The sequence below is a fragment of the Scomber scombrus genome, chromosome 7 (assembly GCF_963691925.1).
Source record: "Scomber scombrus chromosome 7, fScoSco1.1, whole genome shotgun sequence".
Lineage (NCBI taxonomy): Eukaryota > Metazoa > Chordata > Actinopteri > Scombriformes > Scombridae > Scomber > Scomber scombrus.
In genome coordinates, this window is record NC_084976.1 from 21,170,337 (window position 1) to 21,190,685 (window position 20,349).

The window sequence follows — 20,349 nt, forward strand, 5'->3', positions numbered from 1 at the left end:
TTCACTGCAGGCGTCTCGGACACTAATATTGACGATAAGAGATAAACTTCATGCAATAGACTTCTTCTGAAAAAATTGAGGAAATTGGCCAATAATTATCAGAAAATGTTTGGACAGAGCAATGGGCCTGTGCAAGAGAGCAAAGCACAATGACAGCTCTGATGTAAATATCTGTGAAAGGCTACTCTGTCGCTTTTACACATTAAAAAAAATCACACACAGGCGTAAATATTTTATAATAGCCTATAATCAGTGTTGGGGAGTAACTACATTTAACGACGTCATGTAATTTAATTACAAAATATATTTAACTGTAATCCGTTACAGATACTGAGAAAAAATGTGTAATTAAATTACAGTTACTGATGAAAATGTTGGTGATCACAAAGGGGATTACATCTGAAGTCAGACCTTTAAGATGTTTTTTAACATCTTACTGAATAGCTACATATATTGCTATTTTTAATTCTTTGAAATCAAATATTTTGTAAATAAATCATGACATGGGCTTATTTGGTGTCACAGTACCAATGAGGCACATGTCGGACTTTTGCCTTTTCATAAAATATCTTTATTTTATATTCCAAAATCTACATGAATTAATGAATGCATTTTCAAATAAGAGATAAATCTTGCTTTATAAGAAATAATCTTCTTTATAAATCATGTCAGTATCCACACCTGAATTTAGATTTTGGTGCTTATGGTACACTTACCATAACAGTGGAAAACATTTGTTAGAAAATTAGAAAAGTAATCAAAAAGTACTTAAATGTAATAAGTTACATTACTTTGATTAAGTAATTGAAATGGTTATTTATTACATTTAAATAGGGTAACTAGAAATCTGTAACCTATTACATTTCCAACTACCAACCCTGTGTATAACATAATAAAATACATCATGTTGTGTGTGCCACCAGTGTGAGGGGACGGCTTACTGTGTAACACAGCGCGGAAACAACCTTTTTTTTTTCCTAAACTTGAACCGTGAAAGATAAATAAACTAAAAGTTACATTACAGTCAGATTATATGCGTTATCTCACATAGTGTGCTCGATAACTCTGAAACACTGAAACACCAAATCGTTTTATCTGGCGTCTGTCGATAACCCTGCGCCTTTTTTTCTTTTTCTTTTTCTTTTTTTTCTTTCTTTCTTTTTTTTTCACTTCCGCGTCGTGCAATGTTTTTTCCCACTGACTGACACACGGCAACTTTCGAACAGGAAACCTATCAGACTCGGTCCGCCTGTCCTTTTCTCTGTCTTTGCGGGTGAGTATACTATTTTAATCATTATGCCAACCAACAAGGTGAAGAACTTGCCATTGTATGGTTTCCTCTGGTGTGTTTTAAAGCCGCTATGGATAATAGTTTTTACCCGAGAGAAATGGCTTATAGCCCCCCCTCCTCCTCTCCTCCTCCACCTCCACCTCCTCCCGTTTCAGCCCGACAAGCAGACGCTATCGTCCGCTTACAGGAATGCTGTGCACGACACTATCTGGATAGAAAACAAACTAGCTCATAACGGGTTTATTTTAGGCAGTGTGAATTTTGTGTGAGAAGCGTTGGAAGTAGTACTTCAGCCATTTACGATTTTACGACTTTACTCGTTTAGGTGTTAACTTACCCTAAACTACCTATCACTTAAACATTTCTATGCTGTGTAATTGGTAGCCAGTGGAGAATATATAGCCGTGTGTGATTGTATGTATTTAAAAAAAATCTTGCTTGACATTTATCATAGGAGTAAGTTAGTGTGGTGGTTGAACATAACACAACTGCAGCTGTACGATATGGGCATGCTTGTATCTCTTCTGCTTAAATCGACTTTTTTGTTGTTGTTTTCAGCTAATTCAGTGTAAAATGCAGCCCCCACCCCCTTTTATTTATTTGTCAACATTGCTTTATAAAAATGCATACTATGAAAAGAGGCTGCAAACCTGCTGCACAGTATATATTAATCCCTATCTCCCTCCCTCCTCCTCTTCCCAGTCATCAGTCAGCCTATATAGAAAGTGGGGGTTTCAGACACTGTTCAATAATTAGTGTCTGCATATAATTGATTACCCATGATGATTTTTTTGCATCGTGAAACAGCGGACATTACCCACATGCAGACTAGGCGACAGTTTCCTGCACACTCAGGAAACTGCAATTACTGTACATCTACAGCAGCTTCATTATCTCACTGCAGTCATTAGTTACAGATAGGAGGCTGAACTGTCTGGGCTGTGCTTGCCAGTGAACCGCCATGTTTTTGTTAATCACTCCTTAAAGAACAACAACTTTTTTTGTGTGTTCTTCCAGGTTGCCTGGCCAGTTCGTCTTGTATCGCATCAGCTCTGTCGAGAAGCAAACTCTTAATACAAGTGAATGATAAAAGCGATATATGGTTTGTTAATTATTAGACGGTGCCATGTGTTAAGGGTGATTTCAGAGTTTGTGATGTGTTTCCCAGCCAGCCAGCCGCTGCACCCCAGAGGCCCCATGTGAAGCAGGCCCTGCCACTTCCTGTTACGCTCTGCTAGACTAGAGGAGCACTGCAGTTGTCATCTCTCTCTCGCCCCACTTTTTTTACAAGTGCAGGCTTGTCTGGAGCCTAAAGGCTACCTTCTCTTCCTTTTAAAGGAATGTTGGCTATTTAATCTGAGTTGCTGTGCCGCTCTCTCCCTCCCAGTCTTTCACTCTGTCTATTGTTATAGGCCTACGTAAACTCACCCTCATCCACTGCCTCTCAGGGGGTAGGAAGATAAACTTGGGTAGCACCACAGCGAGGCGTAACAGTCGTGATTGCACTCTATGAGAGATACCCAAACAACTGGAATGACAGGTAATGGCACCCACAGTAGAACAGCCAGGGGGTGGCCTAAGGGCCCGAAGCTACACTGCTGACAAGCTAATAATTTACTGTAGTCAGGCCTGGACTTCAAAGGGAACGCAGGTATTCTTCTCTGGCTAAAGTTAGATTGACACACAGGCAGCAGATAATGAGAGACAGAGTGGACCAGGCTGCTCCTCTTTTCTCTTCGGGTCAGCAGTGAAATCATCTGATTCCTGCTGAATGAGCTCAGCGGGTGAGATGGAAGATACAGAGGTTTTTGTGTGTTTGGGGGGGTGGGGGGAGTGCATAGGAATCAGGTTATGTTGTTCTGCACCTGTGATGCAACTGTACCTGAAACCACAGTTAATCTCAGCACTGACCAAGGTGACAGACTGCAAGGTGCTTCTGTGTTCCTGCATTTGTTTGAATGGATCAAAAAAAGCTGCTGGAGATTTAGTTGCACTGTTTTTGTTCCTTTTATATTTCTGGTTGTTTCATACAAGTTGCCGGCGATGTCGGAAATCATCAGCAGATATTGATTTGCATGATTTTTGCATCAATGCAGTGATGCACTTTGATTTGTCCAATGTTTACTTGCATAGATTAGCCACCGACATTTCCATTTGGTTATTTAGTATATAAATGATTTCCTGTTTAATTTCAAGTGAATGTTCTACATCATAATGTTTAGTTTAAATCCCAGTGAGTACACAGACCTCTTTAGAAAGAGAGACTGGGTTAAAACCACAACATAAAAAAACAATCGCTAATCAAAATCATTGTTAGTTGCAGCCCTACAACAATAAAACAGACAACAGGCCTTTCTCACAAAGACATTTTGACTTATCTCAGTAGTAAAAACAGGTGTAAATAATAAAATTAACCATGGCTGAATTCTGTTTAGCTCCATCTGGGTCCTGGTCTTATGCTTCATGGCTTAATGGGACACTTTAACAGAACAGAGCCATTTTTAGTTGTTCTAAGCAACACCTGAACTGAGAGCACCCACAGTGGCTGCGAAACTAGTGAAAAAACCCCTCTCTATAGCCAGTGTTTGGTTTTTCAGTTCTGGGCTACTGTACAAACATGGCGGTGCAACATGGCAGCCTCCATAGAAGAGGACCTGCTCCCTTTGTAGATATAAAGGGCTCATTCTAGGGGAACAAAAATGTAAGAATTCTTAATTTCATGGGATTATACACTACTTAAAACATATTTATATTATTCTATTTCTGCCAGGTGTGCTCCGCTAGATGCCACTAAATTCTACACACTGCACCTTTAACTACAATGACAAGTCAAAACATCTGCTGTGAAACGGGTCTCTACTAAAAACGCTAGAGTACAATTAGCAGTTATTCTACCATACAATTAACACCATAAAGAACACTATATTGCAATATAACATGAAATATACTTAAACATTGAATATACTAGTCATGGACAATATATTTTTGTCTATGACTAATATGAAGGGAAGTTGTTCATGTAAGTTTACTTATTATGTAAGTATATTATACTTACATAAAATAAGGGGAATTGAGAAAGATAGACAGACTGAATCAGGGCCTAAAATATTCAGATCTATATTCTCTATTATAGGTCAACCTCTAAAACATCCTACCTTCTCCAAGGCCCAAATGAAAGGTGTCTTGTATGGAGTTGCAAAACGGGAGGAGCTACCTTAGGCGTCAATGGCCCTGAAGTAAAAATCCCCTTCAGTTTTCCTGTACACAATGTTAGATGACTCACTGTTTGATGAATGAAGGTACAAGACTGTGTGTGAGGTAGATGTGACTGATTTTGCAACTCGGTTACATGTGGCTCTAACAGCAAGCGGAAGAACATTGATTTTACACCTTGCAGCTGGAGTCAGTTTGGTTTTAATTTCAGGGTCACATTTGAGCAGATTCAGCAACTATGGCACAACGTGTTTTTTCCAAATTTCAACACAGAAACAATTGGCATTCATTACTGCTCTAAATTGCGCCTCTGACTGACTTATTCTCCTACTTCTCAAAAGTGGCTGAGGCTGATGGGTATTATAGTATCCTTAGCTGTCCCATAAATCACAGACAAACCAGGATTTCGCAGAAATGAGGCCGAAATAAATGAAACTCCTGGTCATAATATAAACCTATATGATCATTAAATTTTCTTGGAGAGTACTGTGTTTCAGTGGTAAATAACAGAGGATATCCTTCTTCAAGAAAATTTTGATATGGGATTACAAAATAGGTAAAAGAGTGGCCTCTCGCAGTTTGTAACTCTGTTATACCAACCCTACGTGGTACTTCATCACATCTTTGAAACTCCACTGCTACCTGTTGTACGTTTTTAATCTCCAAGTCCAAGAATGGTATTCCCCATGACGAGTAAACTTATCTATTTGTGTAAAATGCTTTAAGAAAGAAGGTAATATTATTGAAATATTGCAGCTCTTTCAGGCAAACTAAATCCTTTGACACTGAACTGATTTGTTCTGCTCCTTGTCTGAGCTGACAGACTTTTAACAAAACCCTAATTATTGTTTTTTACGAGTTGATTTCACAAACGGTTAAGCTAAACCAAAAGTGCCACTGTTCAGTAGTCATATGGTTATCAACTCTTTCACAGGACAATGTTCTTTCCTTTTTAGTTAATGTAACTCACAGGTATTTCATCTGAGCACAAGGAGCTCAGTGTATTCACCTGCCAATCTCTGGCATCTCCCTGCTGTCATTCAGGACTGCTTCACACCGCAGTCAGACCAGACAAGGCTCCCTGCTCACATGGGTGGCCAAAGTGTGTGCATGTGTGAGACATGTGAGTCATGTGTGTGCGCAGCGAGCGGTGACATCCCTCCCTGCCCCCCCACACTACTGAATGACCCCTTCAGGGTTCAAAACAAATGCAGATAAAAAAGGATTTTGTGTACGTACAACCTGGGCTGCAGTAACTTGTTCCACACACACACACACTGAAAAAAAAAAGGTAGAAAAAAAAAAGGTAGAAAATGGAAAGAGTTACATCCGTCTGTCCGAGTGTGAGTCAGAGAAACGCCTGGAAAGCTGATGTGACGGAGAGAGTGTGAGTGAGAGAGAGGAAGGAAACAGAGAATGAGTTCTTTCATTTTAGGGGTCAGGGTGGAAAAAGCAAGGCTAGACTCCATAGATGATGTTTACTCTTGAGGAGTGAAAGATGGGGGGTATGGTGGGGTGAAAGGTCCTCTAGTGTGTGTGTGTGTGTGTGTGTGTGTGTGTGTGTGTGTGTGTGTGTGTGTGTGTGTGTGTGTGTGTGTGTGTGTGTGTGTGTGTGTGTGTGTGTGTGTGTGTGTGTGTGTGTGTGTGTGTGTGTGTGTGTGTGTGTGTGTGTGTGGACAGTGTGCTGACGTTGTTCTTGTACTCAGGCCTCTACAAACAAAACAGGGAAATTTTAATATATATAGAAAATATACAATCAGGAATCATTTTAGTTTAGAATTAGTTTCCATCAGTGGAGTTGCCCTGTTATTTTACTGTGACATTTGGTGTAAATGTTGCTGTTTTAGCACCTACCCTGATTTATTAACATCCCTTTCCAAGTGTATGTGCTTATTGATGAAGATGAGCACCTTTCCCTGTGAAGTGCATTGGCAAATAATAAATGCATCAATGTGACACATTCTCTGCTGATAGTTAACGCCTATTAGTAAGAGTATAATGGCTGCAACTTAATTTTCATCATAAATTATTTTGCTCATTATTTTCTCACTTAAACTGATTAATCGCTTGGTCTATAAAATGCTAGAAAGTAGCAAAAAATGTCCATCACAATTCTCACAAGCTGAAGTTTACATATTTTAAATGCTTTTTTTGTCTGACCTGCAGTCTGAAACTCAAACGTACAGTTTACTATCATAAAAGACAAGAAAATGATTGGCTGTAGACTTAAGTTATCAGCTCTGTTGTTTGTCTTATCTTGAGCTATACTTTACAGAGGTTGTAGATTTAAATTGGAGGTAAAACAAAGATTATGGTAACTATAGAGGGCTGCTTTTGCATCTGATGCCACTGATGCCTTATTAATAGGCCTTTTCACAGAGAGAAAGATAAGAATGTTGCGTATCTGGATTGCACACTGTTGGCATCATGAACCAAGGTGAGCTTGTGTGCAAATACAGAGGCATTTTTGGCAGTGTTGGCCTCAGACACTTTGATTCTGGGCAGGCTAAATTCCTTAAATATTCAGCAGCGGCTCTGCGTTGCTGCTTTGTTTGGTATTATCTTAAAATTAGCTGCCAATGAACTCCGAACCCATAAATACACACAACAGACCTGTAAATGAATGAATGAGGAGCAGCTCTTGTCCCAAATGCTAATCAGAGACCTCTGTGTTTGGCCTCAGCAAATTACTTCTCCATCCAGACACACACGCAAACACACACACGCACACACACACACACACACACACATGGAAGTAGTTAGGCCAAGCTGGAGGTTCACAGTGCACTGCCAATCCATGCCAGTCGATTGGCCCTGGCCTATCAAATGTTTCCATGAAGCCAGTGACCTTTATATGGGGACAGAGAGAGGGGGGGGAGGATGGAGGGGGTAGTTTTAGGTTGGGGTGTCAGTTTGTTGGAGCAAGATAATTAAATGTACTTCATACATTTATATGAGCGGAGGGAAGAGAGGAACTGAAGAGAAGGTGTGTTGAGCCTTAGTGAATAACCAGGGCTGTGTGCATGGAAAAAAAGGAGGAGGTTCAGCAGTCGCTTATTATTTTGGATACCTTGTTTAACATCATCTTCAAAATGCTTAGGATTGGGGTGGGGGTGCGGGGCATGGAAATGTTCAGCATCATTAGAAAACCTCTGTCTATTCAACTGAAATCATATGAAAAGAAAGTCAATGATTCTCTGCAGCAATTGTATCCAAATACAATCATAAAGAAAAGGTCACTGTGGTAAAGAGAGAAAGATATGACCGTGGTGCAAAGAGTCCCTTTGAAATCAGGAAACCCATAGGGCTTAAACAGTATGATTCCTTTGGTCTTGTTGCAGAAAAAAAAATGAACATGTAAGGTAGAATCCTGTGAAGCAATGAAAAGACCTGCTTGTGTTTCTCTAGCACTATTGGCCATAATCTTATTTTAGCCACTACGTAATGGTCATTAAATTACATAATTGGCCCTTGTCTGCCGGCCATGAATGCACCGGCTGTCTTGGAGCAATCGTACAAGGGGCCGCTTTATTTTAAGCTGAAGGTGGAGGAGACGAAGGAGGGCGGTTGAGAGGGAGAGAAAGGAAAACAGAAGATTTTAGAGATGAAACTTAATGGACTAAAGCAGGGATGGCTGAAGAAAAAGGGATGTGGCAGTCAAAAAGAGGCGGGGGGAAATGTGTGAGAGGTTATATTCTTACACCCTCACCACAGATGAAACGTTGCCTCGCTCTATATACCGTAATCTACATGCACTCATGTCATTTTCCTTGTAGGCACGCTCTGCTGTGCTGCACTATCTGCAATTTGTGACCCTCTGCTCTGTTGTTTGCTAACTGTCAGCACAGTGACGAGATTTCTGGGATAACTTTGCCCTCTGTAGGGTTCAGATCACTGTTCTGTTGCCCTTTTATGTCGTTGAACTAACATGCAGATATTCAGCCAAATTAAATTGTGCTATCTTGAAATTTCTTATCTCTGTGATCTGATAAGAGTCTTATCTTTAATCATGTCGACGTTGGGTGAATAACTTTAGGTACTTGTGCTGTCTGTTAGGGTAATCGGTTTGAGGTTTTCAAGGGGAGTTCTCAGACTTTCTCAGAAAGCTTCCTTTCAAGTATTGAAAGTAAACTGAAGCTTCGTGTCTCCTCTTTTTAAGACAGGGTTTGTCAGCCTTTACTTGCCTGTTACTTTATTTTTTTAGGTCACAAAGTCCTGGTGACCCCATCAATAACAGAGCTGTGAAGTCAAACAAATCGTATAATATTAGGTTTCAAATAATGCAACAAAGGCTGCAATTAAATATTTTCTTTATTGATCAATCAGTAAGTCATTTGGTCTAGAAAAAGCCAGAAAATTGTGAAAAATGGCTAAGGTGACACCCTCAAGATCCAAAGGTCTTCAGTTTACTGTAGTTTAAGACTAAAGAAACCAAAAAAAATAATTCATTTTTATTATAATATATTCACTTAAGAGGCTGGAAACAGAACATTTAGACATTTTTTCTTAAAAAATGAATAAAATCAATTGCCTGATTATCAAAATAGTTGGCGATTAATTTTCTGTCAATTGCCTAATCAATTAGTCAACAAATCGTTCTGAGCTCTAAAAGCAGCCTTGTGAGGTTCAAAAATAAGTTAAGTCAGTCTTTGCAAAAAGAGGCTTAACTAGTTGCAGTTACAATATAAATGTTGTTACATTGTTGTCTGACCCTTAAAATTATGACAATAAAGCTACTACTGTGTTGCGTAGTTTGCCTTGTATTGTGACACAGTTTACATTTCAATATACTGAAAAACTGTCTTTAGCACAGCTGTAACAGTGTGCTGCACTGAATTTAAGTACAAGTATTTTTTGTGTAAAATAAAACAGTGTAGTCCATGAATCATTTTTTTCTTTCAGTTTTTTTTTTTTTTTACCCCCAGTGTCGTGGAAACACATGGCTCACACTTCCTTCATTACACCTAGTTAATGCTGGCCAACACACTCAGGCACATGTGCACTAAGTACGTGCACATGTAAGAGTTACTCCTTTGTGTACATATGTTCACCCTCCAGTTATATATGTATGTGTGATGGCGTGCTGAATGTTAAAGACACATATGCACATGCACACACACAGTTGCTGTAGTGTGAGCTGCCTCTGGCCCTGTTTTCACTGAGGTAGCGAGCTCACTGTGAACTCTGCCAGCTGCAGCCAAACCCATGTGGTCAAGGTTGGAAGCATCTCGTATAAGTGTATGTGTGTTTGTGGAGGAGGTGCTTGTTTGTTTATGTTGTATTTTGGAAGCAGATGCAAGTTTTCTGATGTAACTCTGTGCAAGAACACAGTTTCTGGATGTGCTTGTTAGACTTTCCAGAGCCTGTTTTTTTCCCCTTCTTTTTCCTGTTTCTGCCTTGTTCTTCATTTCCTGCTGCCGTATGTCCCCTTTTTTTAATTTTTTCTCTACGCTGCTGCCGCTCCTCCTCCTCCTCCCTCCCTCCCTCCTCCGTTAGGCCTCTTGCTTTTTTCTTTCTGTTTAGTCTATAGGGTTCATATAGGCCAGAGCTTGCAGCCACACTCATGTTTACCAGTCCTAGTAAGTTTGTGTTGAAATGCTTGGCTATACATTCTGTGAAAGCCTGAACAAATATGTATAAATTAAGATAAGCATCCTTCTTTCATTTCACGTCATAATGCTAAAAGGCATCTGTCTCAAAAGCCAATCAGACTGCTTATGTTGGCACATAACCCCTGTTTCAGGCCACCCTCTCCCGTTCTTCCCCTTCTCTCATAGGGTTTCTGTTCCTCATTTGTTCGGGTTATGTTCATGCTGTTTGGTAACTTCCTCTTTCTCGTTCCCGTGAGAGAGACAAGTGGCTCAGGTTCGTTTGATGCAATTTTGGCTGTCATTTTTCTTATGGAAACTTTCACTCGTGGGCTTTCACTTTTTTCACCTTTTCTCTCTCACACGCGTGCTTTCTCTCTCCTCATCTGATAGGCTATACAGGAAATGGCTCTGATAGCTTCCTGAGGAAATTACACCTACTTCCTGCCTGTGTGTCTCCCCATTTGCCACCTTCCACTCCCCCGGTTTTTTTTCTTCTTCTTCTTCTTCTTTTTTTACTTAGGCGCCTGAGGGAGCAGCCGCTGGAGGAGCAGTGCTGCTCTGGTAGGAATCCCCCAGTCACTGCTAATGAGACTGTGCACTGATGAGAGAGCCAGATAAACAGCAGTACAAACACAGTAAGCTATAGCCATTAGCTGCTGGGCTATTTTTGGACCGTGCCCTCATAGCATATAGAGGACAGGACACAGCCTATTGTGACCAGCTGTAAGAAGAGAACAGTGACCTATGCTTATACAATGGATTGTGTGACCAGGTGCTCCAAGTAATTGTGAATAAGTCAAGTGCTAATTTAACTTTTTCAGTACAGGAATTTGTATACTGCGTGTTCCTTCACCCACATTTTTCCTCTTTTCACCTGGGTTGAGTTCTTATTGTTATTTGACCTCCCACAAGTGAACAGCAGTATAATTGATCTGCTTTGTTTTCCTACAGAGAGATCCATGTCAGAGTTTTATGTGGCACACTGTTTTACAGATTTTACACCACATCTCTGCACACACTGTTTTTTCAACTTCATGCTCTTTGCAGCGTACATTTTTAAAACGTGTCTAATCAGATTACAGCTGACCAAGAAGGATCTCTGAGTTTGTTGACATGTCATACAAAGCCACCATGCGCAGAGGAGTTCAGTGATTATAGCTTCTTTTAGTCTAGACTGATGGCATACATTTTTCTTTTTTGAATTTATTGGTGTGAATTGCTGTCTGCTGTGTCTTTGCTGACATGGCCTGATATTTGGGGGCGTCAAAATCCATTAAATTCTACAGCTAGTTGCTTATAAAAAGTAACTGACCGCAGACTAAAAGCTGTATTTCACTTCCGTTTCACATCTGACCACACCCACGGTGTGAGATAAAATAGAACAAATAGTTTGTTTGCAGGATAAGTTAGTGATTAATTTTGTAGCCTGGTTTAGATGTGCAACCATTAGTCAATTGACAGAAAATTAATCAGCAACTATTTTGGTAATCAAACAATCATTATTGTAATTTTATTATCTCAAACGTTTATGTTTCGTACGTGATAGAAAACTGAATATAGTTGGGTTTTGGACTGCTGATCTGACAAAGCCAGAAAAAAAAAAGAAATGCCTCACATGCTTCGGCTCTAAGAAATTAAAATCGAAATGGAAATATAATGGATAGTTTAGACAAAAAATGATCATTCAATTAATTGAGAAAATAATATCAGCAGATTCATCAATAATGAAGTAGTTGCAGCCGAAACCTGGTTAGTTCTGTAAATAAATGGTATCAACATGCCTTTACTCTTTTTACTCATTACACTTCACACACATACACACATTACACCAATCTGATCTTTTTCAATAGTTGTTCAAAAATTCTGTGTTTCAACTTGGTTATGACTCAGTGTCGATGCTCTGCCATCAAATTATCCCAATGAGTTTCATGCTGTGCAGCACACAGATGTTAAATTAAGACATCATCGGCATCGAATCTGTACTTGGCATCACCAGATTCTCTGAGTTGAGGAATCAGAATTGTTATCAGTAGAGACAAAGTTGGATCAGTGTTTCCCTATTTGTGACACTCACTCACTGTGGTACCATCTGTCGATCATTTAGGAGAACCTGCATGAGTAAGCACTGCATCGTTGGACCTGATCCTGTCCTGATCCAGCTCCACTAAACTAAACGTATCACACCCCCCTCTCACAGCCACTGTCATGTTATTGCAGGACCTTGATTGACAGGTGCAAGCCTCCTCCTGTTGCGGTATGGACGCCGAAGATGCCCACTTCGGGGTGAGGTCACAGTTTGACTGCTCTTCTCTCTTCGGTCTGAGGGGTTTCATTAAAAGGGTTAATTATTTTAAACGGTTTCACAATGGATGTGGGGTTTGCATAAACGCTGATGTAACAGTGACTCTGCTATTGTTTGGCTCAGTGTATCCTCTTTACTGACTTGGTGGAAATATGAATTGCTAAAACTGCACAGCTACTGTCTAAATGTCCAAGAAACAGGTGCTGTTCTTTCTTTTGCTTATGTACAGTATTAGAACTTGTCCTGGTCCGGGACACAGAGGAATGCTGTTGTAAAGACCAGTTGTCATACAGCACACACACACACACACATATACACCAGCAGCTCCCCACAATCACATAGGAATGGCCCCCTCCCACATATGTGCTGAGTCTTAAACCACACACACACACACACACACACACACACACACACACACACACACACACACAAAAGCATGTACGCTTGATGGCTATCATTAGATTGATGCCACCTGACACTTAGTTAGTACTGGAATGTGATGGGAGGGAGGGGAGGGGAGGGCACGGTGTAGCTGCCGAATCTCAGGAGCACCAGAGCTGATCTCTGCGCGTCTGGGACACGCTGCTCCGTTCTAACAGCGTGACCTTTTCTCCCCCCTCCCTCGACCACGTCCATATCATGCTTGACCTGTTATTTGCCAAGACCCTCACAGTTCAGAGCTCATGCCAGCTGCAATGAATGAATGAAGGTGAAGGGAAGAGGGGTCTGGTTACTGTTGAAACTCAGACTGTCTCCATCTGTTGTCTGAACTGTGCCATATGCTGGAATGCACCACTTGGCTCTTTCTGGGCAGAGGAAGCTCCCATTCCTGCCCCTCTGTAATCCTGCGCTCTTTCATTTCAGGAAGGAGTTGACCTTCCCTACTTCCCTCTGAGTAACTACAATTAACTTCCCCCTGACAATTTCAATTTATCATCCAGAGTATGAGCATGTATCACAGTTACTCTGATGTCAACCGAGACATAACAAAAACAAAAGAATTGGCCTCAGCATCTCCTGTAATGAGGAAGTTAAAATGCTGTAATGATCACTATTGCAGCATAGTCACAATCTCCTCCAGGATTTACGAGCATCTTCACTTTTTGCATCTTAAATGAGCTGCAACAGTTTGCTGAGAAGGAACCACATTTAAGCTAATTTGTGAAAAATGACTTGACATACGTTTATAAAGAAAATGGGATAAACCAATTAGGTGTGCTCGTTGACAACTGCATCTAAGAATAAAAATCTGACTTAATTCATCAAGTACAAGGAATTTGTTTTGGCTCAGATGTCAGAACAGCAAAAAGACAATTACCATTTTTGGTCCCACGCACCTTATTCATATTATGTTGTGCAAGAACATTGCCCTGTTCATTGTAAAAGTGAAAGCTTTTTGTGTTTCCACCAAGAAATGGCGAGATCTACTTCTGTGGCATTAGTCTGTTGCTGTTTTTGTCGTGGTGACATAACTTTGTCCTTGTCTCGGTAAAGTGGCTTTGGCTTGGTTTCACTTCAGTACGGTGCTCAGCAGTTATTGCTTGTTTAAAAAAAGAGGTGTGTCCCTGTGAGTGCGTGCGTGCGTGTGTGTACATGTCCATACAGATGCAGATGTGCATTCATGGTCCTGACAGGCCTGTGCGTCTCTGTTTGGCTAACCCCTCCTACGCATGTCGCTCCTCCGCTGGCCATTCTCAACCCGCAGCCCACTGGATATGACCATGAATGAACACATTCTCCCTCTGTCTCCATTTATCTATCAGTTTCTCTCTTTCTGTCTCGTTTTCTCTCACCATTCTAACAGTGTTGTTTGTCTCTCACTGTTTGTACAAGGACTCACCTTGACCTCACAGCATTTGTCAGTTCTGCTGCTTACCGCTGTACACACATTTCCTCATAAGCCCTAACCACAAAGCGATCTTTCACTTCTCACTTAATAATTTGCTGGCCAGTATAACCACACATGCACTTATATTATTTGACATGCTGTCTACATGTGTGAACATGTACAAAAACATTATTTTGTTGACTCAACAACAGTCAATGCTTAACACAACTGCTAACATTTCTAATCTTTCACTAATTCTTCATATCCAATCACAATAAATTGATTTTATTGTTAATTAAATATTAATTGTCATGATTTGTCAGGGGGAAGTCCTCTAAATAACGTTGTGTTGTTTTAGAGATACTGAATTGTGCTGGTGATATTGATGATCTCTTCTGTCGCAGTGTGCTTTTATGTCACAATAATGTCATGTTATGATCAAAACTTAAATCAGAGGCTTTTTATAGACAAAAACATACCGTGTGAGTATAATACAACATTTATTGAAAGACCTCTTTTCTAAGCAAATTTCACAAACTGCTTTACAGGATAAAAGTAAAAACAAACGACTGCAACAATACAGAATAAATCAGGGAAAAAAAGGATGGTTAGAAATAACTGGACAAAATGAGAGAACTAAATGGACTAAAAACCTCGATAAAGTATGTGATTTTTAAAAGGGAAGCAGAGCATCTGAGAGTCTCTGGGCCTCGACTCTGGGATACGGTAAGACACCACTGCTCAGAATCTCAGTTAACACAAAGGTTCATGTCATCATATCACCTACCCTACTATGACTACTATAGGTGATTGTTTTCAAAACCATAAGTGAAAATTGATATGAAACATAGTAAGTTATGGAACATAATTCACCATGCTGAAGTGAATCTTTAACACACTATTTAAAAACTCTTTATTGTTGCTTGAGGCTCTTTCCTTCCTACAGGGACCACTGGACGCACTTTTTCCTGTAATTACTTTCACTTGCTCTCTGCCCTCTGTACTCGCTTAGCAGTGGACAATGGTAACTGTTGTACAGTGCAGCTTTTTTGATGTGCGTTTGATGTGTGTCTCTTTGTGTGTATTTGTGTGTTCCCTGGTGGCGGCTCTGGGTCTGCGGCCTTCAGAGGACCGAATACAAGGGCTATGTGTTGTTTGTGTGTTTTGGGCGGGTATGCGTGCAGGGGAAGTGCCGTGTGGTGTGAGGGGTCGGGGGGAATTGGTCACTGGTTCCAATGCATTTTCTTCTTGTTCCAATTCATTGATTTCAAAGGCAAAGATTGGCATAAACCTTTAATTTACCACCAGTGAATCACATATTTAGACCTGCAGGTTTTACATCATAGCTTCTGGAGGAGAGCCTTCCTTCTGCTGGGTGGATTATTGAACCCAACACTGGGCTGAAAAACATTTCCAGAGGCAGAATTTGGCCAAACTTTAGAGAAAGCTCAAATCGAACAAATGCTATTTTGCAATGCATGTTACACTCTGAAATCATTTCCCCTAGAGTTCAGCCCTTAACCTGAATGTTTCAAAGTGGCCTGGGGGGGAGAGGACGCCAACATTTCACAGAACACCCCCATTTTAATGAGATACTCACAATTACTTAATTAAAAGCTTTTTTAAAAATTGCTTTTCATTATCAGTGACCCTTTTCATGTAACCTCAGAAGTTAATTCAAGAGATTTTTGTTGGGAATAAGTGTTAGGAAATAAATAATGGATGCTTTGAGGGAGGTTGCCCCTTTCATTTGTTTATTTCAAGTAAAAAACTTTCTCACTTTCACTTGAGCTGATGCTTTTTTGTTCCTTTGCCTCACTTGGCTCATGTGAATGGGATCCTACTACACTGGAACTCTTTTTTTTATTTTTTATTCAAGAACCATAAGCTTTATAACACATTAGGCATGTTTCTCTCTCCAGGAGGCGGGATTGGATGGTGGGATGGTTTCCCTCTTTCCTCTTGATGTTATTTTTCACTGGGAAAGTTGTCCAAACCCTAATCTGGCGTAATGTCTAGCTCTGCTCAGCGGGAGTTCAGGACGTTAAAGAAATAGCCTACCGGTTCACATAATGTAGCACATAATGTTTCCCTAATCATCTTGTTTTCTCTCTCTTTCCCTGTAGTGGGGTTTTTCTGGGGCTCTGTGCTCTAACCCAGCCATGAGCATCATCGGGGCTGAGGATGAGGACTTCGAGAATGACTTGAAGGAAGTGAGTGAATAAACGAGTAGCACAAGGCAGCTGAATATCATTCTATCATCACCATCTTCAATTCATTTTTGTCATATTCCACTTGTCTATTTGCTCTCTGTCTCTCACTCAGGGGAAGGCAGGGGAAGACCTGAACTCACACTTCAACAACATAGATCATTTGAGGGAACACCCGGCCCACCTGCTGGTCTTCATGCAACATGTCATTCTACAGTTTGACCCTGCGCCACTGGTGAGAACTAATCAAACATTATGTCTACAATGTGTTTTTCAGCCACACTTTAGATGGAACACTTCTATTTTAATCAATACAGCTTTCCACACCGGCACTGTAATGGCGAACGTGTGTTTAACACACTGTAGTGCAAGCTGAAGTGTCTTCTTTTTTTTTTTTTTTCAGTCTTTTTGCCTTCAGAGCTGCTTTCACTATGCAGCTTGTGTAGATACGGTGTTGTATAGTGTGTTGGTTAAAGTAGGTGAGCGTGAGTGTGTTACTACTGAATCAATAAATGGTTTTAATGGTTGATGGATAATTAATCCTTGGTCATTTTGAGAGACAGTTTATCATCACATCATTTATCAAGCAAAGATACCAAACTTTTCAAATCGTTATTTGTTTGCTTTCCTTGACTACATACCATTTTATTATTATTATTATTGTTATTCTTTATTTATTTATTTTGTTTGTTTTTTTGTCAGCTGGTAAGTCAAAGACTAACAGTATTTTGTTGTTTTTGTGACTTTTTATATACTCAACCTTGAATTCATTAAAGAAATCAGTAGATAAAGTGATTACAGTTATTGTTTGCAGCCATACAATGCATGTGTTTGGGCTGAAAGATTCCTGATATATTTAGCAATGTCAGTAATGGCCAGTAGAGGTGCCCATACTGATAGTGAATGTGATTGGTGATGTTTAATATTTGAAACAGGTCACAGATTTTGAAAGTTTTTTTTTTGTGCGTTTTTTTCTGTATTTGATATTGTACAATAGTTGTGGTTAGAAAAAATTCAAAAACCTGCAAAGATGTGGCTACAATAATGATTAAAATAATTTGCTCGAGTCAAGTTTGAGGTGGTAAGCATTTTGATCATGATTATTTATACAACTTTGAGTACGGAGCAAGATTTTATCACACTAGAACTTTTTAAAGAAAAATCCCATTTATTTTTACTTCGTTATTTTCATAATTTTGGTCTTTATCAACTCCCACGCTCAAAACTCCCAGAGTTTCTTTGGGTGAGCGACACAAGTGGTCAGACAGGTTCTAAAGATGTCCGAGTTGAACCACATTATCTAAACTACTTATTTTGAAGCTAAAAGTACAGAAAGAGTTACATTACACTGCAGGTTTTTCTGCGAGTTGACAAGGCTTTTGCCTGCAGCTACAACCAAGTTTGGGACACAGAGATAATCACAGTGTGCTCAAAACAAATACCTGTGATCAGTCAGATAATGAATAGAAAGGAATGGATTTGACGCTAATAAGCCATTTCGAACAAAAAGAGTCAGTATTACACATGATCAACTGTAATTATTTATGGAAGCCATAATCATAGTCAGTATTACAGAATTTATAACACAGGTCTAGCTTGTGAGAAAATCATGAAACATCACATATGTTCTGCAAGTTTTTGCTGAAGTATGGACTTTTGAGACATGACTGTACATTTTGAGACTTGCCCCCGTCTCTGTGTGACTACATGTGTGTCAGTGTTGATATAAAGCATGCCTGTGCTTTCCCCTTTGTTCTGCATGCAGACACAGTGACCCACCCAGGTACTGTTACACATCTCATAGCCATGACACTCTCCCTCCCTCCCTCACTCCCTCACTCCCTCACTCCCTCACCCCTTCCCCTAGTGGTGGTTCATGTAGATAATAAAAGTCTCGTCAGCATCAGTAGCATAGAGTGTTTACAGAAAAGCATGTTTATTTTCAGGGTTTAAAAAAATCAGTATCAGTGAATCGATGGCTGCTTGCTCAGCCTGATAATCTCTATTTGATGTGTTCCCACTATACCACATAGAAGACAATTATCGCAGTGTTAAATGAATTCTTCAGACTTAGGTATGTGCATGACATTGACAATGAAATGACAATGACATTTTTATGAGACATTTTCATTAACAGTCCTACCTTTTTTACAGTCTTTTTACAATGGACAGTGTTTTATGAGTGTTTGTGACCTGCAGTTGTGATGTCTACTATTCAGTTAATTGTGCACTTTAGAAACACAGAAACCTTGCAGTGCTTTAATTCAGCATCCTGGACATTTTTTTCCCTCCTCTCTCAGCTGTGTTACCTTCATGCTGACCTCTTCAAGACCCTCAATGCCAAAGAGACCAAGAAGCAGTTTGTGGAGTTCTGCAACACCTTCTGTGATAAGGGTGCTGTAAGTAAAACACCATACTGCTCATACTTTGAGTTAATATCTGTATGCAAGTTATGTGGCCTGAATTTATGAACAATATGTTTATGAGACACATGCAGTATTTCATTTCCATGCTACCTACCTTCATATGTTTAAGATTGTTGTCAATGTATTTGGTTTTTTGGCGTTGTTCTAAAAAAGCAAACCATGGACCGCTAACCGGTTTGTCTCGAAGGTGGCAGTCTGATGACGTCATTAGATAGTAGAGTGCGTTGGGACTTGTTCTCAGGTCTCAGATCTGTTTTGTTTTAGCATCCATCTTAGGTTTTTGGGGAAGATGGTCAAACCTCCCTTGCGGGTCAGGGACAATTTTTCAGATTTGTTAAGGCCTCAATTTTACCATTTGGACTCATTGATACCTTAACAGATGTTTGAATAGTTCAAATAGTCCTGTAATGATTGACTTTTTGATAAAAATTTCCCTTTATATAATTTCCTCTTTGTTGTTGTTTTTTTTGGCTTTTTTCTGAGATTTTTAGCTTCAGAGAACTGTCAGCTTGTCACTAATATTTGCTCTGTCGATGGTGTGTATTATATTTTAGAAAAATATAGCAACCTTTGCAGTAGAGATTTTATTTTGTTTTCTCACTGTTTTGTATCGATAGGAATTTGACATATTGCTCAGTTGTACTTTATAAGTATGACACAGGAGAGAGAAGTACTTTTTTTATTAACATGGCTGTGTTGTTGACACTTTGCTCTGTCTGGGTAGCCCCTTTCATTGTCTGCCTATCTTCTGTTTTTTCCTCATTCTTCCTGGCACACCTGTCCTCTGTCACTTTTCTGTTACATTTCCTCCTCAAAGCTCATTATTTTCGACATGTCTGTCAGTTCAGCTGGCTCGTGCTGCTACTTTGTCTCCCTTTCTGTTTGTCTGTCTGTCTGACCCCACAACTTCCTGTAAGGACCGTGGGAATGCCCTTTAAAAGGAATCATCCTCGGCTCTTTTTTCTTTAACCCCACTCTTTTTTGTAAACCAGCTGACTTACAGTTGGCCCATGTGTTTATTTTCATGTCAGTGACAGACATGTCGATCCCCCATTTGGAATATGTTTTCTCCCTGTAGGTTTTTGATTTGTAGTGTTAAAATGACCCCTTGTGGTGATATGTAGTTACTGCATCATGTTATTTGGATCCCTATTAGTTGATGCCAAACTGTCTGTTTTTCAAGATCAAAACAAAGACATATTGACATTGGGTTTTTCTTTAAAACGTTTTACTCACTTATAAATGTTTTACAACGTATATATGCTGTATATGTAATATTCTAATCTATGTCTCTGTATCTGTTGTCTTTTGCTCTACCATATAGATTCTCAAAGTGCAAACATCACCTACTTTTCCTTATGATTTAGGTAAGTTATTTTCCCATTCTGTATTTAATAAGTCATTACAGATTCTTTGCCATATACATGCACACCTTAACCCTCCTTGCTGTCTTCCTTCCTGTATCCCAATTTCTCACTCAATCACTTC

At 39.8% G+C, this 20,349-nt stretch overlaps 1 protein-coding gene across 3 annotated transcripts in view; it reads left to right on the plus strand.

The window, feature by feature from the left end:
- Window positions 1–1,172: 1,172 nt before the first annotated feature.
- arhgef1b (Rho guanine nucleotide exchange factor (GEF) 1b) overlaps window positions 1,173–20,349 on the plus strand; it is a 42,194-nt gene continuing 23,017 nt past the window's right edge. For 2 of the 3 annotated variants that reach the window (XM_062421952.1, XM_062421953.1), the window contains exons 1-6: window positions 1,197–1,273; window positions 12,313–12,378; window positions 16,352–16,438; window positions 16,551–16,670; window positions 18,736–18,834; window positions 20,186–20,228. In XM_062421952.1, coding sequence (XP_062277936.1) covers window positions 12,352–12,378; window positions 16,352–16,438; window positions 16,551–16,670; window positions 18,736–18,834; window positions 20,186–20,228 — 376 coding nt within the window. In that variant the 5' untranslated portion in view covers window positions 1,197–1,273; window positions 12,313–12,351. Of the gene's footprint in view, window positions 1,274–12,312; window positions 12,379–16,351; window positions 16,439–16,550; window positions 16,671–18,735; window positions 18,835–20,185; window positions 20,229–20,349 lie in introns of all 3 variants that reach the window. The other variant, XM_062421954.1, reaches the window with a different exon arrangement.